Source organism: Prorops nasuta, unplaced genomic scaffold, assembly GCF_024137725.1.
Source record: "Prorops nasuta isolate Cenicafe-Biocafe unplaced genomic scaffold, Cenicafe_Pnas_1.2 PNAS00003, whole genome shotgun sequence".
Classification (NCBI taxonomy): Eukaryota; Metazoa; Arthropoda; class Insecta; order Hymenoptera; family Bethylidae; genus Prorops; species Prorops nasuta.
The window spans coordinates 7,260,867-7,286,526 of NW_027116800.1; the positions used below are offsets into that span (position 1 = coordinate 7,260,867).

General features: G+C 35.5%; 3 protein-coding genes across 7 annotated transcripts in view; 1 reads left to right on the plus strand and 2 right to left on the minus strand.

The window, feature by feature from the left end:
* The window catches only part of nAChRalpha4 (nicotinic acetylcholine receptor alpha4), a 113,611-nt gene extending 101,179 nt beyond the window's left edge, over window positions 1-12,432 (minus strand). For 3 of the 4 annotated variants that reach the window (XM_066747218.1, XM_066747219.1, XM_066747216.1), the window contains exons 1-2: window positions 12,344-12,432; window positions 8,443-8,725 (exon numbers count right to left, since the gene is read on the minus strand). In XM_066747218.1, coding sequence (XP_066603315.1) covers window positions 8,443-8,649 — 207 coding nt within the window. In that variant the 5' untranslated portion in view covers window positions 8,650-8,725; window positions 12,344-12,432. The remainder of the gene's footprint in view (window positions 1-8,442; window positions 8,726-12,343) is intronic. The other variant, XM_066747217.1, reaches the window with a different exon arrangement.
* A 5,035-nt stretch (window positions 12,433-17,467) lies between these two features.
* LOC136785885 (TWiK family of potassium channels protein 18) lies at window positions 17,468-18,488 on the minus strand. The gene has a single exon (XM_066747224.1). It carries the CDS (start codon window positions 18,476-18,478, stop codon window positions 17,468-17,470), a length of 1,011 nt encoding a protein of 336 aa, XP_066603321.1. The 5' UTR covers window positions 18,479-18,488.
* A 2,037-nt stretch (window positions 18,489-20,525) lies between these two features.
* On the plus strand, window positions 20,526-25,004 carry LOC136785886 (carbonic anhydrase 2-like). Of its 2 annotated transcripts, none has more exons than XM_066747225.1 (6): window positions 20,526-20,642; window positions 22,680-22,727; window positions 23,689-23,844; window positions 23,933-24,162; window positions 24,277-24,510; window positions 24,602-25,004. In XM_066747225.1, exons 1-6 carry the CDS (start codon window positions 20,573-20,575, stop codon window positions 24,797-24,799), a joined length of 936 nt encoding a protein of 311 aa, XP_066603322.1. In that variant the 5' UTR covers window positions 20,526-20,572; the 3' UTR covers window positions 24,800-25,004. The 2 variants fall into 2 exon arrangements, with proteins under 2 accessions (XP_066603322.1, XP_066603323.1); XM_066747226.1 differs by lacking the exon at window positions 20,526-20,642 and adding an exon at window positions 21,246-21,449.
* Window positions 25,005-25,660: the final 656 nt, after the last annotated feature.

Consider the following 25,660-nt stretch of genomic DNA (forward strand, 5'->3'; position numbering starts at 1 on the left):
GCTAAAAATGTTTGAGCAACGTTCCTGAATAATTGGCGATTCCTCGATGACGGTATTGTCGAAACCCGCAAATTTGATAGAATTACCCTGCGGCTATTACGATGCGATTCTTCACACTGAAATGGGTAAAACGCATTGATTAGAATTTGATGGATGATGTTGCATTCATGTAATATTTGCACGTCATATTATGGCTCATCTCTTTACATGGTCCTGCTTAATAGATAATTCGAAGCTTTCGCCGTCACGTGGGATTACGTAAATTCATTGGTGTCACCGTTTTAATAAATAACGGACTATCGACTTTATGGATATCCAAATATTTAATCACAAGTATATGTATGTATAATATAAATAATATAACATATATAGTTAGAGCGACAGCTTGAGGCCAAAAGTTACGAAGCATCGATAGTTCTATCGACAGCTCGTCCTGTATTAAATCTAGGCCTGCCTTTTAATATGACTCATGCTAAAAACGTAAAAACTTTGCAAGCACTAACTTGTCCTATTTTCGGATTATTAAAGATACCGCTGATATATAACGAACTTGGACTATACACCAAAATGCTTTAATACTCGGTCTCGAACTAAAACTTTTCACGAATTTGTCGTTCAAAGCTCTTTCTGAATAATTCAATCACATGATTGCGGTTAAGTTTTTTTATTTTATTAACATGAATATACATGCCAATAAAAATTCATAAATATCGACGAATAGCTGAATGTCCGCATTCTATTCAGAGAATTAATCAAGATTTGGAGAAATTTAATTTTATTTGTCGACGATTTATGGGAATAGGGGCAGACGGTAAATAATGACAGAGCATGTGCAGGTACGTATAGTTCATTAGTGGTGCGGTTAATGATAGCTGTTGGAGCCGGTGTCGTGTTTCCTGTTGGACTTACCTTTTAACGATTCCACCCCTTCCCCTTAAATGGATTGGAAAACTGATTTTACCTAACCCTTGTCGTAATTGCAGTAACTTAATAAGCCTAATTAATATCCAGTCTGCCAAAACCATTACTCTAGCAAATGAATTTTAGTTCATCCCTGAAAGTTTCCGCTCTTACGTAAATCCTGGAATCTCTTAGATCCTCTATTTAAATTTATTTTCATTAATAATCGTTTTCGAAACGACTGGTTTTCGTATAAGAACGAACTTGTACTAATTTCGTCTATTAATTCACAGGTTCGATAGTAGCGAGATAATTCATGATAACGCAAATATCGTAAACCTTGAAATAGTTTGATCTGTCGGGGCTCTCATGAAATCGAGAGGAAATTCAACTATATTCGACGTGCTTCGATCGATCAGACTGGCGGGTCAGATACGAACGTAGCCAAAATGGAAAAAGAAGTTTATCTCGCGTTGAAAAGTATTTACATTACCTCCGAGAGCCTGGATCAAGAAAGAAGCCCTTTCTAACTTCCTTAATAAATTATTGCTGATCCTCTAATTCTATCTTGCAATCACGATCGATTTTATACGAGGTACAATAATACTCACAGAGTTCCATGTTATATAATTGTCGCTTCGCATCGTTTCTATTATATCCTCTATTAGCTTAGGATAATTGTTATATACTTATCGTAATTTATATACGTATAATTATCAGAGTAAGAAGCAAAAAACGAGAACGAAAGCGCGAATGGGTGAGATTAAATAAGGATCGAGGTTTTTCTATAGTTGCATAAAAACGTATAAATAAATAATGGGGTTGTATTGTGTAATTGTCACATTGCATCGTCCTTGTATTCCGTATAAGTTGAGATAATTATTCTACTCCTCTCTCTCTCTCTCTTTCATCACTATTTATATACATAGAATTACCAATGAGAAGTAAAAAAATAAGAACGGAAGCACGAATGAGTAAGATTAAAAAGAGATTGAGGATTTTTAAGCTGCATATACGTGTATATAGGAAAGTGGTTAAACAGTGAAGTGGAATTATAAGCTTTGGTAAGGGAGAGTAGGCTTTCTTTGAGCCATCGGGTTTGGTGAGAGTTATTCAAAGTTCAGTTGACAAATCGTCGACATTTCAGGAATGTTCGCGTACTCGCCGAGGGTGCAGTATGTGCCAGTGAAAAACTTTTATCATAACCATTGCTTATTCGGCTGACACGTACTGAAAGCATTCTTTGTTTATATTTCCCCGGGCAATCCAGCCAGCTTGCTCGTACGCTCTTTTTCTACTGCGTTCATCTCTCTCGCACCTCCTCTCTTTTATATCCCCTCACAAACCAACATCTCTCTAGCCACTGACACACTTTTAACGAGCCCCAACTAGAGTAACGTAAATTTCTGATGCAGACATTTTGCTCCAGTCCGCGGCCCTATCAAGGTCCTTCTCAAACCTGTCTCCCATATAAATTTTATTCATTATTAATTAAAGAATTTCTCGTTGCAATGCTAAATATTTTGGTATTCTCTCTCTCTCTCTCTCCCGCCCCCCCTCGTTTTACTCTGTCTTTTCATCTACCTCGCCCTTTTCCTTGCTTTTTCTACTACTACCTTGTTTTTCTTTTCTCTTTCAATTATATCTCACATAAATTTTTTACGATGCCGAAGCTAGTCGTAAGCCTCTGAGGAGCTACTATTTAACAAAATTGAAATGCTCCAGCCAAGTTTAAAATGTTTTTTGAATTACCCCATGGAAATTATGAAATGCTCCTCGAAAAAATTCTGGCTATTGTGCGATCCATCTCACTAAAACGTATTTAGGCGTTTATTACTTTTTTTTTTTAAGCGTGTGATGAACGTTTTACCTTTCAAATAGTTCTTTTACCGTACGATTTTAGTAGCTATAGGTGTAAAAGTTTTTCGCTGTTTGTAACTTTTAGTCTTTTTTGTTTAAAATATAAGACTGTTGGCAATACTATAGCGGTAGTCGCATTTCCGCTTGAATTTATACTGAAATATAACAAAGCCAGTGTAGCCCTAGCTGGAAGCTTTTGATTTATGTTGGGGATACACGCATTAAAACAATATACACCCGAAATGTAAATTTCGCCTATGTTACTCGATTTTCGGGACATTATTTATAAATTCATACGTGGAACAATTCGAATAGCAACAATAATGCAGCTCTTATTCAGGTTGTACTTTTTTATTCTTACAAAGCTCAATTATTGATCTATACTTTGCTATCTATAACTATAGTTTTATTTTGCTGCAGATATATTAAATTTCAATTTTGTTCTTTTTTTTTAATGTTATTTTCTCTATTGTGCTGCACTTTACTGTTAAAGATAAGAAGAAAGCAGTTGTTTCTTTCGGAGCGAAATGTGTTAAGAAGACATTAACCCTTCGCGTCTCTGGCAGTTTTGTTATGAAACCACAAGTGGCTCCCTGTTTCTTGGTTTTAAAACGATCTTTAGTTCTTGACTCGTGGAGAACCCTGCTGAGATCTCCAAAAGCTACTTTGACACGAATCGCTACAGAACTTTTTCTCTGTATCCCTTACATCTGTGTACTGCCTTTAGCAGAATCAAAAATAATACAAGACACTGTCGAACTTAAATAAGAAGCTTCTATTAGCCTTGGCTTTTTAGACAGATTTTTTGAATTATTGCTTTACCACAAAAACTTGTGTTTTACCATACCACTGCATTATAAAAGAAAATACACCGACTTGTTAATATTTGAAAAATTAGACGAAAGTGCAAACTATTTAAATAAAACTCTGAAAAGTATAATGAATTATTTAAAATAAAATTACACGATCAAGATACAAATGTTACCAAAATATTGAAGAATAACGCGTTTTGCATATAAAATACTGCAGCATATGAGTACGTAAACGAAAATCGATTTTTCAGGTGATTGAGTAAAGAGGAAATTTTATACTACTCAAATAGCTTATGAAAAGCGTAAATGAAAGAAGCATTGGAAATAAAAACCCTGCTTTTTCATTTCTAAATCGTTTCATGAGAGTCTCTTTTTAAATTATTTTCTCTTTTTAAGCACAGATATCAACTATTTAAAGCTGGCAGCTTTCTACTGGCATAATAAAACAGACGTAATTAAAGTAGCGTAAGATAAATGCAAATACTTGGTGTGCCACCTGGATCTCTTCAGACAATATTCTTGTTCCGTTTTCATTCCAGTACAATTTTAATGCTGGAAGCTTTCTTAATTGTTTTAATATGTGATGATTTGCAAATTCTCTTCTCGCACTACAGTGACTTTATTTAATAAATTTGCACAACTGATATTAAAAATGATTTAAGGGATATTGTTTGAGGAGCGGTGAATTATTGATGAAAAAATTGGTCAAAGATTTGCAATTCATGGAAGCATGAAAAGCAGTCGATGAAAGCAATGCTTTTAAAAAGCTTTGATGGAGCTTATTCAAAGGCATGTCTTATCTGGGTAACCACGAAATCGACGTCAGTTTTCATAAGTAGCAAAAAATAGCTATATAGAATCTTTATGACTTACTTATTGCACACGTTATGCAAGTTAGAGCCAATCTTATGGAGCTCATCTTCAACAGTGGTATCTCAGTCCCTAAGTGTACATTGAATGTGCTGTCATAATTCAGTCACCCGTACTTCCGCCCTTGCCAGTTGTAATGTGCCATTCGCCCACACATTGAATTCCAAACAAAATTTACTTAAAAAGCAATTAACAAACGTTATACTTCTTTCTTTCAATTTTCCTCGTTGTCAAGTAGTGAATTGACTCTTGCGTAATTTTCACAGAAAAGGAAAAAAATAACACAAACATCGAGAAAGAATACAAATCCATTTATCATTTAAAATGCAATTCCATTTTTACCTGGATCTGAAAGAATTTTACAGGTGGGATATGAATATGAGTAGCAGGGAGCGATGTAATAAAAGCGCTTTCATTGCTTTTTACGGATAGCCGTACACTCGCTTTGCATTTAGAATATCCAGTCAGCGACTTTTTCATCCACACAGACTTTATTACTAGATTCAAGCTGGATGGATCACTGCTGCCGTAATGCACCTTAATGAACTCTAATGGAATTCAATCAGCAGACTCGGTAAGTTCAGCTTTTGCGACACGTTCGTGTCGTAATTACTGTTGATGCTGCTCATAAGCTGGTAGTATTTGAATACATGTATATCTATATTGCTATAGTGTGCTTACTGTAGCATAAAATAGTATACCTACGTACTATACAGGGTGCTCATCGTAACTTCATTTCACCGCTATTTTTCAGTTCACGTTTGATTACTATAATAAATGCAAGTAATGCAACATGAACTATACGCTCTATGTGTTTCACGAACAACTCGAAATTCACCCTTGTAGTATTTTGCTGAAAATTACAGTATTTAAACCAAAGCACTCTGTACCTACCTTGCGTCCTATGCAAGAAATAAATTCGATTTTATTTTTGTATAGGATTATATAAATACTATTATTTTAATTTCATAGAATCTCGTGTCAAAATCTCTTTCGCAAAGTTACCAGAATATTCAACAAAAAGGGTAAAGTTCCCATTAAAAATAGAAATAAATAACTTCAGTAGCCATGATTGAGAAAAAAAGTTTCTCCCTTCTGTAACTTATTCACGATAAAGCACTGATCATTTTATGTTTAAATCATTTGTATCTATAATATTACCATAAGTGACACATACAGTTACGCTCAACACCGTGTATATCGAGCAAAGCTGCTGCATAAAGTGCACTGCTTACGATAGATTGCCTCGACAATAGAAGCATCCCCACAGTATCTTCGCAAGTCGCGTAAATACATTCATACCTGCATTCGTGTATATCGCATCTACTTATGTACACACGTGTACCCCCTATGTATATTTATACTATGTGTTGCGAGAGTGTTGCGTAACTCAGTACATAACTCGAACCAAGCGCAATACACGAGATTTTGCACTGGAAGTAACTGTCTCATGAATTTATATTACAAGAGCGAATGATTTGTAAGTAAAAAGTGTCATTGGCCACAATTTTGATAACTTTGTAAAGCTAAACCCATAGTTATTAAATTTTTCATTACTGTAATTGATAAATTAATTAAGTCTGCTATACCGTAAACTGATTAGAGCGATATGAAGAATTCTATATAATCGGTAAACTTCCTGACATTGCACTTGACAATTTTGTTAATTGTTTGCGAATGACTATAGCTTTGCTAGCAGAAGTCAAAGTTGATCTAAATGAGATGATAGGATCTGGGGTGGGAAATTAAGCTTATAATAGGATTGCGTGAATCCAAATTATAAATATTTGTACACGGACCTTAAATTGAACTGCGAAGTGTACCTATACTTGAAGGAGTGGAAGGGAAAACGTGTGAAGAGACGGTAGTGCAGTGCTGAGTAGAATAGAGGTCTGGCAAAGAGAGTAAGGCAACGCAAAGCAATCAGGACTGCTTTGCATAATCCATATAGCGTATATTCTCACACGAGTGCTATATTCAGATAGATTGACTGGCAATACGCTCAACATGTCAGTTATTCGAATACCTGTGGAGAACTTACAAATTTCGTTTTAATTTATAATCCATAAATTTTAATTGAACACTCAATTAAACTGTAAACGAATACTAAACGAGTAATCCAAGATTCAGCAGAAGCTGAGTTCAATGAATTAGTAGCTGAGTTTTGATAGTTTAAATGGTCTTACTAATTTTATTTTATAAAAATATGATTTCGAGTAAATTTTTGACATCTTTACCGAACAAAGAAACTTTTTACAAATAAATAATAAATTTTTTTGCAATTTTTAAAGTCAATAAAACATTGTAATAAAATGATATATATGTGTTGCTTTAATTTCACTACATTTGCACGTTATCCTATAATAAAAATTTTCATATCATTTATAAGACTGATCACCGCAGGCTTGGTATTTCATTTACATTCGACGTACTATATTTCTAATTGTAAAATACAACTTGCTATGAAGCTTACACTTTTATTATTTCTTTGATTATTTTCTCTTTTATCACGAGCATCATTACAAGATGAGTGGGCAGTCGGTTAAAAAATTAGAGGGACGTTAAAGTGATCGTAAAGAGTATAGCTACGCGGAGAAAACGAGAACTCGCGTGATCGTACTTTGATCACGCAACAAAGTATAGCTTTGATCGAACCCATGCGAAAGCATCAATCAGCGAATCTGAGTGGTGCAGTTATCGATTCTATATCGTTGACAATTAAGAATTTTTCAAACGTGCCATGCTATTTATCAGAATTCTAGATAAAAATGGTGTACACGCAGATAATATTTCATCACGCTATTTGTATTTTGTAATTTGTTTATCCGATAAATAGCCAAATTAACGAGGCTAAATATAATGAGTAATGTGAATTTTCAAATATAATGAAATATCAAATGAATTTAAGTAAAAAATAGTGTAATAATATGGATGCCAGCATTTGTATAAATTAATGAAATAGTCCAAGAATTTTCACCGTTATATCAATAATATATAGTCGTGTAAGTATATTGAGTATCTAACGCGTCGTTCAAATATTTCAATATACATATCTGCACATATTATATTATATGTTTATAAATAGTTTACTCGACAAATGTACCTGTATATATAGGTAAGTAACGCGAGCATGGAACAGTCAACTTCAACCAGAATAACGTACCAATATATTTACTATATTTTACATTCTCTCGATTCGCCATGTTCAAGATGGTTGAAATCATTTTAACAACTGAGTAACGTCGCTAAACCAAAATACTAAATATTTTAATCGACTTTGACGTAAAAAGATCCTTAATTTCAACTTTTCTTCTCTGAAATTGAACGTTATCATAAAAACTATTCCTATTGAGCAAATAATAAATTGCTTTGCAATGTAAAGTTTCGGTGCAGGATTCTATACATGTACCTTACAAAACTTCATTTAGGGAAGTAATGGAAAGTCACGTTGCGAAATGAAAACAAAGTATTCCTAGCAGCAGCGTTGTTGCTCCAATCAGCGAACTCTTTTAAATTTAGAATCGCATTCAGCATTTCTCGAAGCGGCGAGTTCGCGTTTCACGGCTCGACGCTGGCTTTCCTCGGGTGGAAATCAATTTTCTCGAACGCGAGACAGTAAAGTTCTTCGAGCTGGCGATGCCGGAAGGACCCCGATTAATTCACTCAGGAGGGCCAGGAAGAGGTGAAAGCTGTAACGCCAGAGAGCTTTTCCTGCTCATGTGCTTCCCGATGGAGCAATAACATTCAAATTCTAATTTAATTCCCAGGAACAGGATAACTCATTAAGATTTATTTTTTCCACCCATTCTTTCTACCAGTTTACAATATGTTATAAATTGCAACGCGCAATATATGGGCATACGAGTGTTTAGTTAAAATTGCTTTCTCAGTGAATTTCAATAAAAATAAAAAAAAGTACATTCTCCCGCTGCTCCATCGTCGATTACGAGATTTCTAGGGTTATTTATTGCGCAGTTTATTTTGCAGTTCAGATACTCACCACATCGATGAGCTGCGATAGTTTGAGTTTGATGCAGACGCGCAGCACGTCAGATGTGTTGACTACGGGTCGCACGAGTTTATTGTAGTTGGATAGTAAATCGTCGTAAAGACGTTTCGCGTCCGGATTTCCGGCCACTGCACCGTGGACCACCAAAGCCGAGAGGAACCACACGCGTAGGGTTTCCCCGATTATGGGGGGCATCATGGTCCACTACGTCCTGTCCCCCGCGCACCACCTCCAACTCCACGGATATAGCACCTCAATCTCCACGACTCCGTATCTAACGAATGACCAAACAGACTCTACAGATCCGCTTACTTTTATCCAATTCACCCTTTAACTCTCTCTCTCTCTCCCTCTCCAGTATGTCTATATATGTATATACTCCTCTCACTCCAACCAACGCTCTACCGAACCATTAAAATCAGATCGCACGATTTATGTATACGCATATAAAATGATGTGAAAGTGATAATATTTATTCAATTTTAATCTTCAGCATTAAACATTTTTGTCATATTGTTTTTCATTCAATTATTGTTAATTTCATCATTATTGATTGCTAGTACTTTCATATAGCAGTTATGAAGGTACAGCACTTTTAATCATTTTCGCTGACTAATATTTAATATGATTTTGCAGTATTTAATGATTACATTTATTAATGAATTAAATATAGTAAGGCACGAGGAAAATTGTATATATGAATTGTATTCTCGCGTCGTTTAATTATTATAAAATAACTGATCAGCGTTCAATGGTATTTGCACGAACGTATACATCGCTTCCGGCGATTGCAAAGAACAATAACAAACAAATGTCTACCACGTGCATAAATTCTTCATTGCAAAGTAATGGATCGAATGGTACTTTCCATTTAAAATGGATAATCTGATTCAACAATTTCCCTCTCTCACATGGCACAGTTTTGTAAATACTTGTACAACATGAGATAACACCTAAATGTATTTCATTTATTTGCAAAGTGTATCGGATATATCGATCAATATATAAATGTGTATTACGAAAAGCCGGCAATTTTCTTCAAAGCAAACTCGAGTTTCTTTAGTATCAAAGAAAAGACCTTCGAAATCACCGATCTTTTGACTTCAACTAGGATCCTACTGAAACAACCGTGTCACAATAGCATATGATTGGAACAATGCTCCGAGGACGCAGTGTGAATAACTGATATGTGGTTGATATTAGCGTATTAAACAGATAGCTGTTTGAAACATATAAAGCTTAATGGTGCCAACTAACGTCACAGATACGCACAGCTTGCGGAAATAGCACGACTGGAAAATTCGATATTTGTGCAAGGTAAACTGAAATATTTGATATTCCTAACATTATAGATGAAAAGGATTTTATAATTGAGATGTTGACATTCCAGCAAATCAGAATTTGTTTTCGCTAGAATGTTTAAAAGGCAACTGGGATATTTTGTTGTTCAAGTTTTTCGATACCACATGGAAATTTTGCTTTTATTTTTCCACAAAAACCTCTCTCTCTCTCTCTCTCTCTCTCGGTTGAAATTGGTATATATGTGTGTGTATATATATATACAGGTAAACTGTATAGTAAATATGGTATATCTATGCACATCGCCAGACTCCCTCTATTTGATTAAAGCGTCATCAGCGTTAATTTTGGGTAAGCCAAAATTAAGCCGTTATATCACTTCTGGGTTTTTCATTAAGCTGATGGGTTTGTTGCTGCATAGCTAAACCGCTTCTCTCGGCTGAAGCGATTTATGCGAGAAAGTTGAACTTTAGGGCTTGGCAATCGTTAGGGGGAAAATCGTCAAGCGTATAGGAGAGTAATACAGCACAGCGTAGCAGTCAAATGTAAAAGTGATTAAGGATCCTGCATTGGGTAGAATCTGGACAGCCATTATGCGAGTGCTAACAATTGAATCATCAACGGAATTCTCTTTGGCGCACGGCCTCGAATTATACGAGTGCGACAAGTCATGAGTAATGGCGCCCTGCATTGTAATTAAACATTTCAACAATAATATATGCGTTTGGCCGAGTAAACTGATCGCTGAGAACAATGCGTCACTTAATCTCGACAAAGCAGCAATCGCTAATGTGTGAATTTGTATTACACGATGGGAATTAAAGCGACAATGTCCAGTTAATGTATAGCTGTCTAATCAACGCTAACAACACAATGGAGGAAGCGTATATACGAATACCCTCGCGATTAACCAGCCAAATTCGTTGATTAATCCCTCTCGATGACGATTCTCACGCTTTTCCACGACGTTGTTCACAAGGAGAAGAGCTGCGCTGCAATTATATCTCAGCAGCGAGAGTGCACGCGAGATGGAGACTTTCGGAAGGAGAGAGTGCTGATTATGAAGCTGGCGACTGTGTAGCGCGTTTTCTATATAATGGAAAATAAACGTGTGGAGTGGGAAAACACTAACGAGGACTATCGGAGAGCTCTCGATAAGTTTTGCGGGACTAAAGGATCTCGATTGTTTGAGCAAAGTTCACTCGTAACGCGTTTGAGTGGTGAACGAACGACCGGTTCGTCGTATTTCAAGCTGAATCGTCGCACGCACCGATACACAAGTGGAAGCTAAAATTTACGATGGATCTGCTGCAGTCGTGTTGAACTCGAGCATCGATCACCCACTGTTCTCCACAGGCCCGCACGAATGTCTAATTGCATCGCTTCGCATAACTAGGTCAGCGATATATTTTGCGAGATGCAGCTGGCCCATGGGGTACTTCCTCGTCGCATCATAATCACCGAATCACCATCTCTACCCAAAATTTCCCTCCAGTCAAAACCCCTCCAGTATTATCTAATCTCACGCATTATCCACAACTATATCCTCTTTCGTACTTTATGCACTTTCAAAGTACTCCTGTTTATATTCCCGAGTAAACTCACCTAACAATATTATCAACCGACTAAACTTTTTATACTAAAATTTGACATGAACGCAAATTCAAGTACGCGTTCATATGTAAATCCAATAATATAAGGGAAATGTTTGAAAAAACGTTCGGAGACTGAGAATTTGATTTACATTTTAGCATATGAAAAGATTCTTGGCTATCTCTTATAAATTTACTTTATAATGTACCGTAGCGCGAAAACCTTTCTCTCCCTGCAATATTCCCTCTAAAAGCTATTGCTCTCACTTTTTTTCTCTCCTTCACTTTGTTTATCAGAATGCAGGATAAAGTTTGCGAAAAATTGCAAGCTTAAAATTACTTTAGGAACTTTGGACGATGAAAAGCTTTTATCGATGGAGATTATTAATTGTTGCGTTCGTGCCGATCGAATCCTAAATATTGCTAATGTGCCTGCTGATATTTGCCACTTTGCAATCTTCCTTTCAATTCGCGTAAAATGATTTATAGCTTTTCTTTCTCCAGGCAAATGTATCCTGTTCACGCTCCCAGTTCGCTTTATAAAAGCTTTTAATTAACACTTTCTTCCGTTTTGTTCGTCGCGTGCAGTCTCTGGAGCTACAAAAACTGTTTGTCCATGAACGGGAATCAAGATACCCAAATACTCCAAGTGTTCAAAAATCAAGAATGGCCCTTGAAGCTGGCTAGATCGATTTTCCATTTTCAAATAGCACAAAAGTGTCAACCGTAAAGTTCCTCGGATTTGTCGAAAGAACGAAAGACGAAGGAGAGGCTCGGTAAAAATGCAAGCACGATTTGCTAATTTCTTCAGGAATGTATTTTGAGTAGCAGTATTAGCGCGACTGCCGGAGTGACAGAGATGGTAGTAGTGATTAGGAGAGTTTGATTAGGGTGGAGAATTGGAGTAGAGCGAAGGAAGGTGTGTAAGAAGGGTTAAGTATGTGTGTGTTAAGAACGACAGAGAGAGAGAGAGAGAGAGAGAGTCGAATGGGTGGGCTAACCTCGCGCACTTCAAGCCACGCCGAGTATCGTAGCAGCTTTCGGAACCGCTGCACACTCGCACGCACTGCACCCACGACTAAGCGGGGCGGCCAGACACACCGTCCTCGGCAGCGACAGCAGCAGCAGCAGCAGCAGCAGCAGTCAGTTACGAGGACATAGTTCGCGTGGAGGCGCCACTGAGCGCACACCCCATTGGGAGAGGGTGCCTACGAGTTATAGGGGTAGAAGGATGGGCGAGCGTACAACGAAGAAGGAGGGAAGATCTTGCGAATGGGAGAAAAGGGCAAGACTGACACAGATGTGTGCGAAGAGGACAAGCATCCAGGGAAATTATAGGATATATATAGTGACGAGGAGAATGAGTCTGAGATTTGAGGAAAATATAAAAGTTACGAAAGAAGAGCAAGGAGAGGAGGCATGCCGAAGAGGAGTGGGGGTGATAGAAGAGTGCCGGTGGCAAAGAAAATAGAAGAAAAGGACCCCGGAGGAATCTGGATCAGACTTGCGCGCGCATTACTTTCCTGTCCTATATCGCGTTAAGCAGCGGTACAGTAGCCGCGAAGATGCAGCGAGGAAAAGTGTCGTCGCTCCGCCCGTGTAAGGCTTCCACCAAAGAACTTAAGCCCTTATCGATGTCCACTGACGATGTACTCTGTTTGATCGTCTTTCAAAAGCCATACGTCGACCCGGAAGCTACACACCCTAGTGATTTTTTCCTTCTTAATGCGTCATCACGCTACAAACGTTCGATCTTTCCCTCTCCGAAACTCTTCCCTCTCTCGTTCTTTCCTTCCAGAATTTAATAATACTTGGATATTTATATATAGCGTCTTCTTTTAATTTATATTCCATCTAACAAATCGATGTCTCTCGTCAAGCCGCACTGATTAAACACGATGAGTGTCAATTAACAAAGTATAGGTACTCTTAACACCAAGCACGGATCAATATGTGGAAGGATAATATAGTAATTGACTGGTATAATGAACGGGCTAAGTGTGACTTGATGCAATATCCTTTTAAAGGAATAACTATATGAGAATATCACGTTAATATTTAATTGGTAGATTTATTTTTCGATCTCGGATGTAACTCTATTTTTCGATTGCCTTCGCGAAAGAATTATAGCTGCACTGGAAATAAAACTTGTGATACTTCCTTACAGCTTTCGCTCTTATTTCATTTTAAGCGCGACTGCGGCAGTAAGTAAGATGACCATTGGTTATTTTTCTGAACTTCATGAACGGTATTATTTTCTTTTTAAACTCGTTTCACTTTTCCCCGCAAAACAATGTGCTATCATTTACTGTACTTAAAAATAGTAATTCTTTAAATGTGGTGGTATCAAAAAGCACTTTGTTTTGAATGATTTTTGCATATTTTGCTTTATTAAAAACTTAATTTCAGGCAGCGTATAGACAAAACTGGTTGTGTCACGCTGGAAAGCTTTCAGAAAAATTGAGGTTTCTGTAGATAAAGAATGAGAGCGCAATAAAAAGTCTCACTACGCAAAAACTTTAACGGATGCGGTTGAATTATTGCGGATTAAAGTTTGTTCTGATGCATTCGACTCTCATTAAAATATTCATTATTCGTAAAATGGAAAACGTTTTTAGTCATAAGTTTTCTTCATTATTACTCTTTATAAGTTACATGGAGCATTCTTAGTGAGCGCTCACGATGTGTTGGCTGAATACACTACATGTATCATACCATTAGCTAAAAGTGCCCTATATTACTTGTTTACAGCAAAATACGACAAGGATCTTTCCTACTTGCAGGATCTTTGGAAAATAAGGCAAACTTTTCTAATTGACTAGCAGATTTTACCAGTCTGTTACCATTTAGCTATGATACAATAAAGGTAAGTACTTCAATTTCTTTAAATATACAAATAATAAAGAAATGTTTATGAATAAGTACATAGTATTTTTAATCGACAGAATTTAGAGTAACGAAAGCTATAACTGGTATAAGTCTGTTCATGTATAAAGTGCAGTTTAGTACACAACAAATAAAGCAAAATGTTCTTAAGCGTTTCTCATAATGCTGGAAAATAAGCATGGGAAAGAATGTTGCAATTTATTTTATCTACGAGAAAGCACGTTTTTCTTGATTTCAGATAAGTTCAAGACAGAACGTGGTTAAAGTGATGTATGCGTGAATTACGAATCACGTCTGGCTTATTTTTTTTTTCTAGAAGAGTCTTTTTAGTGTTATATATTACATTGTGTGTCGAGTGGTTGGATGAATGCTAAGGATTGGGAAGGGGAAGTGGGGTGCACGACACCACATTGAAGGGTCTTGGCAAGGTACCAATAATCTTCTTGGATCAGCACCATCGACTCCCAAGTTAAGTCTTACGATTCAACCTCAAACCTGGCACGTGAGGTCGTCCGACCGATTTACCACCGTCTTAAGTACAAACGCACACTGCTCTCGTTTACCCGTGTCCTCCTATACATTCAGCTATTGATTCTTATACAACTTGACTAACGTGAAAAATGTCCACGTTGCTGACAGCCCCTTCGGGACCATTGGCACGTCCTGTCTTCCCTTTATAACACCTGAAAAGATGCAACTAAGGAAACAGATCTTTTCATGCGAATTAAAAGAAATCTATGCTTTGGTAAGTGTAATTATTTTTTATTAAATGATAAAAAAATTATTCCTTGTAAAAGTCACAAGTGAAAATAGTGTTATGAAACGAGTGCTAAATAGAGTTATCAGTATGAATTAAAACAACTGAATGTAAGGCTCTGCGTAATGATGAAACGTGCATGTAGAGTGAAAAATTTGAATAATTTATAATTAAATGTTAGCGCACAGACTAATGAAAAATATCGAGGTATTCGTAGGTGTGGAAAGAAATCCTTTGCAGCAATATCGACTGAAATGGGGGTAACGGCGTCGCAGTTTTCCCTGAAGACGATAATACTACTGCACTACGATGCTGTGGACATACCGACAACAATAAAAAGACATTTCTGCAGTGATCCGCCAATCTTCGAGAGACGCCAATAAAAGGTATGTTCGTTCAAGTGCCAAGTCAAAGAAATCCATTGCATTATTCGAAATCTTCAATAAAAAAGAAAGTTTAATTCAAAAATCGTAATAAAAGAAAAAATAATTTAGTAATTGTACTTGATTTACACGTGATATTAATATAATGAAATAATGTATCTATATTAACTAAAATACTAACATTGTCGAGTTAAAGTATGTAAATTATAAAAAGACTTTACAATATTTTTATTATTTATCACTCTGTTGACGAAGAAACATAAATAAATTAGATAAACATAAAGTTATAAAGCTAAGCTTAATTTTGTACGTTGAAAAGCAATCTTATTAATAATTAAGAGTAATTAAATTTTAAAGTTATACCTTATTTAAGCTTAGATCTCTGTAGATACATGTAGGATACTTGTTAACTATATTATTTAACGTTTCATGGACATATTGGATTTTATAGCTTTTAATAATTGAAGATTTTTATAACTTATTAATATATTACAGAAGAAGAGGTCAGAATTCAATATATATTTTATTTTAAAAATAATAATGCATCGATGATCCGTAACATTGATTGAACCAATATGCCGGCGTAGGGTAATTATTATCTTCTAAAGAGGTATCCGCGCGCGCGGTGATAGGTTTTCTTTTTTAATATGTATAGATAAGGAAGATTTCCATTTACCGCATTTATTCATGGGGATGAGAAGAACGGCGGCCGACTTTAACCTACAGTATCTACTGACAACGTGAAGCTGTATTTACCAAAGATCTCAGGAGATGGCAGAAGCTGCGATCCTATATCCTATATCATTGTCAGGTTATACCCTACAATACAATGTTATTATTGTTTAAACAACTTCACTCCTTTAAAGATATATGTACACTTAATATGATTGTTTAAAAGAAATATTATTCAACCTGCTTGAACAAATATGCTCTTATTATTCATATTTATATTTTTTATCAAACAATGATACAATAGACGAGATTCCATCCTTATCGGCTTAATCTCTAAATTAATATAAAAAATTATTATTTAAGTAAAATTGATTCGAAATTAACCATAATATATATTTAGAAGATTTTTCACTTTATAACTCATTTTTGCAAATTATTTTGAATGGATACGGCAGTTTATAGTACATGGCCCATATAGTTTTCGAAAGTTATAAGGGTAAGTAGTTCTGTTTTCAGGGATAAGAAAAGAATTAATTAAATGTATCAACATTTAATAAATAATATTAGTAACGGAAAATGTACTAATTCATTAAATTGTGGTAATGTAATAAATAGTGCAATTATAAACATAGCTTTGAAAGAATCGTTGCCCGATTTATTTTTGACTCATTTCTAGGCCATCTCTGCTAGTCTAGAAAACTTATACCTGTAGGTAGCTAGAATATTTAATAGATGTACATTATTTTATAAACTTAAACATTCTAACTATAAATTAATAGAGAATATATACTATCAACATTACTTATTTTATGTGTAAAATATGAATCACCGTAGCATCACTACGTAGACAGAGATTATGTTGCAAAGATTAAACTTGCTTCTCTATGCTCAGAGAATTTATTTTATACGTATAAAAATTCAAGTACACTTCTTAATATAACAGATAAAACGATCCCCTTTAAGAGCAAAAGGGAAGTAACAATTTAAAAGTAAGTTACAATAGCATCTTTTAATGCATTTTTCCCCCCATAACTTTACTTTATTAAGTTAAGCAAGTTTTGAATGATGTTCATTGACTTTAACTCGTTTAGACCTGAAATTTCTCGACTTTAAAGTGTTAAGGACACTATGCACAAAAGTGTCAGGCATTATTATTCGTTACAAGTCTCAGATAAATGATTACGTCGATTTTACTTTTATTACTAGTGGAATGCGCTCATTCGCAGTGTTTATTTACAGTATAGATAATCACTACACTCTATCATTTATACATAAACTACGAACATAGAATATTTTACAATTACAAAAATAATTCTACATATAGTATCAATACGGTATCTCCATAAATTTTAGTTGCACAATACAGCGAGAAATTTGATTTGGTCCCGGAAAAGGTAGTATGTAGAATGAACAAAGAATAGAATGATTTAGTTTGTTGAACTAGATCTGCAGCATAAGAGGGTTCTACGGTGAACCGAATCTAGTGCGTGGTTAAGATTCTCTTTGAGTTCTCGAGCTTTAACCCGTACATCCTCCTTCATAAGATTGTAGCACATAGCGATGAGACCCATACCAAGTAGCAGATAAATAAAATTGATTATAAGTTTGGTCTGGCTGCTGTTTCCATCACTCTCGCTCCATCCAGGCACAAAATCTCCTATTCCAAGTTTACAGAGTGACGTAACGCAGAAGTAAGCGCTGTCTAGGGGGTCCCATTCTTCCCAAATGGCAAACATGATGGTACCGACGACGATGTAAGCGAATAAGACCCAGAGACAAGCCGTCGATGGTACGGTTATTTTTTCACCAGGCCTTTTCTGTCCGCTGCATTCGTGAAGCCACCTGTAAAACCATTTGAACGTTTCCGCGAGAACTTTACCCATGTTCAAGAAGTACAGCACATAGAGTGGGATTCCAAACACTGCGTATATGACAGTAGCGCCTTTGCCCCAAGGAGTTCTGGGTACCAGGACCCCATAGCCAATCATGGTAAAAATTGAAAGACAAAACATTAGAGCCGAGGTGAAATCCCACTTGGCAAGTTGTAGCATCCCGCAACGGCCTTCTTTCGCCGCACTCGTGAAATTCTTCTGCAACTCCTTTAAAATATTGTCCGACTCCTCGATGAAGCTGTTCATGTCAAGGACATTGATGTTGTGATTACCAGCAGTTTTCTGCCAGAGCCTACTAGCATAGTCCCGATGAATATTGTTCCGTATGCATACGTTGGGCAAACCCTCCTGTCCCTCCAAAGCCGAAAATCCAAAAGCCCCCACAATGGCGTAGCCCACGACCAGTCCACCGACGCCCACTTGAGTGCACATGAACGCCACCAGTTTTCGGCAACAATCCTTCGCCTTCTCCCGAGGATCCGTTCCTGTGGACGTGGACGATGAATCCCTACTCCTGAGGGACGATCTCACTGGGACTCGGGTCATATTGCTCACGTGCTTTTACTGGACCAACCGCTGTCTGGTCCACGTACAACTCCACCTTGGCTAAAACTAAACGATTTTCTTACCGCTTTTCTATTTTCGTGTGGAACGTGGTTGCTCGTTCGCTCTCTCTCTCTCTCTCTCTCTCTCTCTCCGTTCTTAACTCTCTTTTGCACTCCTCTTTCCCTTCACCATTTCACTCCTACCACTCTGTTACACGTCACTACTACTGCTTACTCGCCCCAGTGCTCTCTTTTGTGTAAACAAATTCCTCTTTTAACCTGCAGTACGCCTGTACGCCAATTCTGACAAATTGTCAAAAGAAAGTGTAATAGGTGTTTGTATCATGTTGATCTATAAACATACATTGATCTTTTCGTTTTATTCTGTCATCATATACAGTTTTTTATTCAACGTGTAGTTTTTCGAAAAGTTCCATTGTTTTAAATTTTCGTTTTAATCGAAATAAGCAATCGATGTAGGTAATTTCACGAGAGAGAGAGAGAGAGAGAAAGCAATACCGAGTACATCCTCGCATCACGTATATTCGGCCAAATTCAATTGGACATGAGAAAAGCAGCTGATACTGCCTCGTCCAAACTTCTCTTCTATTTTCGTTCGGAAGCCGCCCTAACTTAAACTTGTTGCTGAATTTTATGCTAGCCTGCCATTCTTTTCGTGCAGATACCTTTTCCATGCGTCTTAATTCTTTTGGGTTTACGAAAGAGAATGGCAGATTCGACATTATTATCCTTCTAACCATTTTGTTGATCTTTTTTAATTTTAAGAAGCTTGTGTTAAATTGAGTAAATTAATTAGTTCGAAAATTAACTGTAATATGATTGCACAATACAGATGCCATTGCCATTTTTATCTCGAATAATTACACGAGCCGCTTGATAAATGGTGATATTTGATACAGAGAAGCATTTAAAGTGCTTACGCCACCACAGTTGGGGTGCTGCAATTCGTTACAATTTATCACAGTAGAATCGACTTGCATCTGGCATATTAAATACATTTGTAGCGAGAAACTTTTTAACATCGCCTACGCTATAAAACGTTCAATTGTTCCAAGGCCTTCTCCCCCACAAAAATTAGTATCTTCAAAGATCAGTGATTCTTCAAACTCTCGTTATAGGGACAAACCGAGGTATCTGCTTTGAAATACCTATCGTAATACAATTTTTAACAGAATTATCTTTAATCAGTTTAAACATGAAAAATGTTATTCATTAATATAAACACGAACATTATTTCATAAAGATTGTATTAAGTAAATATTTTGTGGTTAGCTATAAATAAGTGCAGTGGGAATATTGGGTGATATTGATGAATCGTAACGATAATACAAATGATAAAAGGTTCGTATGTCTGGGGTTATCATTGGCTTGCAAATGAATATATGGATTTAGTGAATAACCCAATTATCATCAATGAGTCTTTTAAAACACACATTCTCCATTAACAGTAATCACGTTGGATAAGCTATGTACATGTTACTTTAAAACTTGTTACAAAAATTGCATTGTTACTAAAATATCATTAAGACTAGTGAAATTGTGATTACGTAAACGAGAGACATGTATGTGCGATAGTCTGTTAAAAATAATAAGGTTTCACCTACAAAGTTCGAGAGAAATTGTAACGATGAAGATCGTGGCATAAGCAGTTCATGAGAGCTTTTTGCGCCGGAGTGACTATTAATAATCACGGTCGTGCTCCAGTATTCCTAAGCATCGTGGTATCCTCGATTCCTGTATATTTATTCATACTCACTATTGTTATATTATTTAATGGACCAACGTTGATTACATAATTTTTCAATCTCTGCAATATCAAACTGATAACAACTGTGATAACGATACGTATGATAGCAGTGTGTCCTCTGTAATTTTAGAAGGATCAATGATTATCTTTCGATTACTCATGCCATGGAGTTCGATAACTTCAAAAATAAAATGAAGCTATTGCGAATGGTCAGGGAATGTGTGGCCTGCGCAACACCGGGGGTTGTATATGCCAACGTGAGCTTGAAAATTAACAAGTTTAGAATCAGTTGAGCGCAAGTCGCCGGTCGGAACGTGCACCAAACAAATGAACACCTTAAGAAATTTTAGGATGGAGCTGCCTATTGTCCTATACATCTTTTCACTTATTACTTCAGGTAATTTAATTATTGCTATACAAGCATCAGTCATAACCGTGATTTTATCTCAATGGTGGTTATCGAATGCTCTTCATTCTTCTCGACTCGAAAATATCAAAAATTTAAAAGAAGATAAGCCATTAATTATCGTTCGTGAGCTAGATTTAGTGTTTGCAACAAATCAATTTACATTACTCTTTAAATAAAGCGTTGCATGCCACTCAAGTTTGCCTATCGTTTTAATCGCCACAAGATTATAAGCAACACTGATTTCGCACTGATAAGTTAAATTGAAGCAGTCCAGGGAATAGAGAAGTTGATCGGACGCCAAAAATAATAAAAATCAATCGGGACTGTCCTCAAAATAATAAACTGAGTTACATGGATTCTTGAGGTTTTTGTTGAGTGCGTGCGTTTTTATGTAGTGAAATAACATGTTTTCTTTTTTCTGGAAAGTAGTAAACTTTTTAATTATTAGTCGAAGGCTCAGGAGCACTTATCTGGTTGGACTAATTAGTGTCGTAATTGTATCGCCGCAGCCTAGACAGGTGACAATGGCATTGGGAAAATCGAGCGTGGGGCAGCGTGTTCGGATAGAGTAGCCAAACGTATAGAGAGACTTTAATTGACCGCAGTGCTCGTAGATGATCGAATGGATGCGCGAACTAAATCTCGTATGATAGAACTACGTTTCTGTTGCACTATCACATCAGTCACATTCTAATCCTCGACACGATCAGTTTAATCTGTCAATGTAAATCTTCCTTGTGCCAAATTTACACGTGATGAAATCATTCGGAGCACCTCTTCTTTTTCTGATTTTAGGTAATTTTTCTCAAACATTCTATCGCGTACTGGAAATTAGTTGACAAAGAGATTATTAGTTTTTAGTGAATATTAGTACATTTTCAGTAAAGTGATGGTTATAATATTTTTTCTAACGATTTTCAACAAATAAAATAACGAGTGTTTCGTTGCCTATTTTATTCAAGCAATTTATATAATACGCGAGTCATTTAGAAACGATAGCAATAAGATTAACAGTTTTTCGAAATACGGATGAAATAAATTCAGTAAATTCTGCAAGTCGTTTCGTAGAATAAACCCATATTCATTATCAGGGTCTATATACAATTGAGGATTATTTTTACAAACGAGCTTATTTCACATTTTTGACAAGAGAGAGAGAGAGTTCACGGTTTTAATACCATTCAACTCCAACCAACCCTGTCTGCAGTAAGATTTTATTATATTTATGGAATATAAAAAGCTTTATATTTATAAAAACATAAGAACTAAAATGTGCTTTCCAAACATACGTGTCTTTTTTCGTTTCTCTCGATATTCACAAAGAACCGTATAGTCCGTTTACAAAACAGAACTTAATTATTTATAAAAACTGGTACAATGAGGTAGTACATAAAGTGAATTGTATTACATTAACTAAAAGGGTTTTAATCTAGGAAATATTAACAAACTTTTGAGATAAACAGCAATTACGGGAGAAGAATGAAAGATACTGGCTGAAATAATTTATCAGAAATGATCCTATTACAATCATAGTCACTTACTTATCAGCTCACGCAATTTGAGCACTACGACCGGAAGTGTGAGTTGCGTTGAAATCAGCGGCTCGTTTGAGCTATTGTTACTCGGTGGAAAAGGAGATTATTCATCGACAGTCGACACAGTAGGTACCGAGATCAAGCGTTTCTTTCACAATGAATTTCACCTTAAGTCTACGTTTTCTTAGAATTGGTCAGTGTTTTCGGCAATAAGCTTGCAATGAGATCGCGCTTGCATGAATGAATCGAGTATGGCGAACGTCAACGAGGTCAATTCTGTTTCCTGCCACACACATTCAATTAGCCATCAGGCTTGTTGAACACATGCACCCTACCCAAAGATGATGAGTGCTAAAACTGTAATATCAATTGCACTCTCTGAGAAGATGAGAATCTCCAATTTTAATTACTATATATATACACCATTTAAATGTACAGTGATTCTTTTACGATAGCCAATTATTTCTTTGCATCTACTTTCTCATTTCAGGACTATGTCTGGTGCAGTCCAAAGAGTGGTCGTATGAAGGAGAAAATGGTAATCTTCTCTTCTCAATTTTTGTATTCCTTTGTTTCCTCTATAAATTCCAGTAGTCAATTTTGTTATTTTAAATTAGAGTATGACTGTTGCATAGCATGAAATATCTCGTGCATAATTTATTATTAGGTCATACCATAAGTTAGTATTACGGTACGTACTCTTCATAATGTCCTTGAAAAAAGTTTTACAATGACGAACTGATGCTTTCATCAAAAAACTGTGGAAAATTTTGCTGTGCGAAAAAGTATTTAATTATACTCTTAGTAATACGAAAGCTCCATTTTTGTGTATTGATTGGATAATTGATACGGAAAAAAGTTATTTTACCTAATTTAACACCACTTCCTGAATTTTTTTTTACTTTTGTTATAAGAAACACGTGAAGTAGGTTCATGCTAAATTATATTATTTACTGGACTAACGATTGGTAAGCTGCTAGCCTAACAGAATAATAGCTAGGTTTATAGCGTAATACCTGATTCTTATGTCATTTATGAATTTTTAATGATTATTTTATTGCATCTAACTAGGGTATATCACGCAGCTCTGAACTTTTTAAATAACTATTATATGGTAGAGCAGTTGCAATTTGCCACGTCCTCCGATGATTTGATTAGCTTCTTGAATCTAGCACGTGATAAGACACGAATTTGCCTCTATTTCGTAAAATCGATCGCCTTCCTATAACTAACCAAATAGTACAGCAAAGCAGTTTTCCTATTCTAGATTAGTTTGAATTTACAGAACCTGCACTCCTCAATTTACAAAAGATAATATTTTTTAAATGTTTTTTGTATTGGTAAGGAAGTAATCTAGTATGAAAAAGAACTAAATTAACATGTTTGCAAGTATACGCACTCATATTACAAATTACACCAAGAAAATCATGACTCTTGAAAGAAATTTTTTTATTGTTAGCATTTAACGAATTATATAACAAGGAATATTTTATGTTTAGGTCCTGAAAATTGGCCAGGTGTATGTGTTATAGGGGAGAATCAATCACCGATAGATATTGTTACCGATGATCTTTCCAGGGCGGACTTGGGTAGATTAAAATTTATAAAATATGACGTTCAATATGAAGCAAACATTACCAATACTGGTCACTCAGGTACGTTTCTTGTTAAATACCCTTTGATCTATAGTGCTATTTGTACTTTTAATTGAGACAAATCATATACATATATTTTTGTTGACAGTGCAAATCGACTTAAACAATAACGAAGAGTTAGTGGTGCCCAGAATTGAGACCACGACGAGTACCTACATTTTAAAGCAGATGCATTTTCATTGGCCAGCGGAACATACTGTGGATGGTAAACACGACGCGCTAGAGGTTCACTTCGTTCATTATGATAAACAGTACAATAACTTCAGCGAAGCATTAAAACATTCAAGTGGGATAGTAGTAGTGGCATCTTTGTTCGAGGTATGTTTTAAATTAAAAAAATTCTTTCTTTCTACTATAGTAAAAGAGTATTTAAAATGCCTCAGTATACTTGTACGATATTAATTATAAAGAACATCCGATATTATATTATAGCTTCACACTCATGATAACCATGACTTGACTCCTATTTTGGAAGGAGTCGTGACTGTAACACCTTGGGTGGGACCATCCACAGCAATAATGAACTTGAAGTTTATGCCGCTGGTATTATTACCAAAGGATCACACTACGTATTATAGGTATAAGGGTTCTTTAACTACCCCGAATTGTTTGGAATCTGTTTTGTGGTTTGTCCTTACGGAAAAGTTGACAGTATCAGATACACAGGTGACAGTTTATTTTTTTCTTAAAAAATAAAATTTATTTACTTAATTGTTCTGGAACTGATATGAAATTTATGCGCATGTATTTTTTACAGATAAATATTTTTAAAAATCTACAATCTAGTAAAGGGTCGTTAAGTTTTAATAACAGACCAATCCAAAAAACTGGTTGTAGGAAGGTACAACACCACTTAGACGGATATTCTGCTGCTAGTACAACTTCATCGAATCTACTTTTCACTTTGTGCAATCTCCTTCTAGTCACACTGCTGTTTTCAAGGCATAAAATGTAACTTGCCTTTTTTTTAATTTAAATAATATATAATTAAAAAAGGAGTTATGACATGTCGTGATAAATATTTTGTTACATAAAATGTGCCATACAGAAATCAAACAATCAAGATCCATCTACATCAATTATTTTATAATAATTTAAAGCGCTATATAAAGATAAATATCTTTCCTATGACAATAAAAATAAAGAGAATTTTTATCGAATGTTTGCAAATATTTTATGGATAACCCTTTAGCTGTTAAACCTTAATAACCCAATAGCTATCTTTCTGCACTGTTAACATATTTTATAATTATTTATTCAATATGCAAAAATTTAAACTTAAATCTATTACAAAATTATGTAAGAGAAGTTAAGAATGGGTGAGCAAGAGAGTGAGTGAGAGAAAGAGAGAGAGGCAAAGAGATAATCTAACGAAATCATGTGTGTACGTAGTTTGTAGGGATTAATATTAACATTTAACTTTTTTAAATATTTATATTATTGTATTATTATTTTCTTCTTATTTAAATTTTTTAATTCGTTTATTCTATTATTTATATAGATTGTAATATGGCAGCTCACTAGAATATAGATGTTAATAGAAGGACAAGATAAACATGATTGGTTTGCAGAATAAGCTATAAAACTTAATGCAAATAAGATTTTCTTACTTCGATGAATGAAATTAAAAATAAAATTTTCAAAGACTATACTAGGTTATTTAAGATTAAACAAAACCGATGTTTTTGGAATTCTATGAAAATAACAATAAGAATCAGTATTTAGGTGCACATTAAATTTATCCGTTCCAAATATTATAAATAAACAATGCGAATGATTTTGTGTGTTGATATATGATATTAATAATTATAAATCA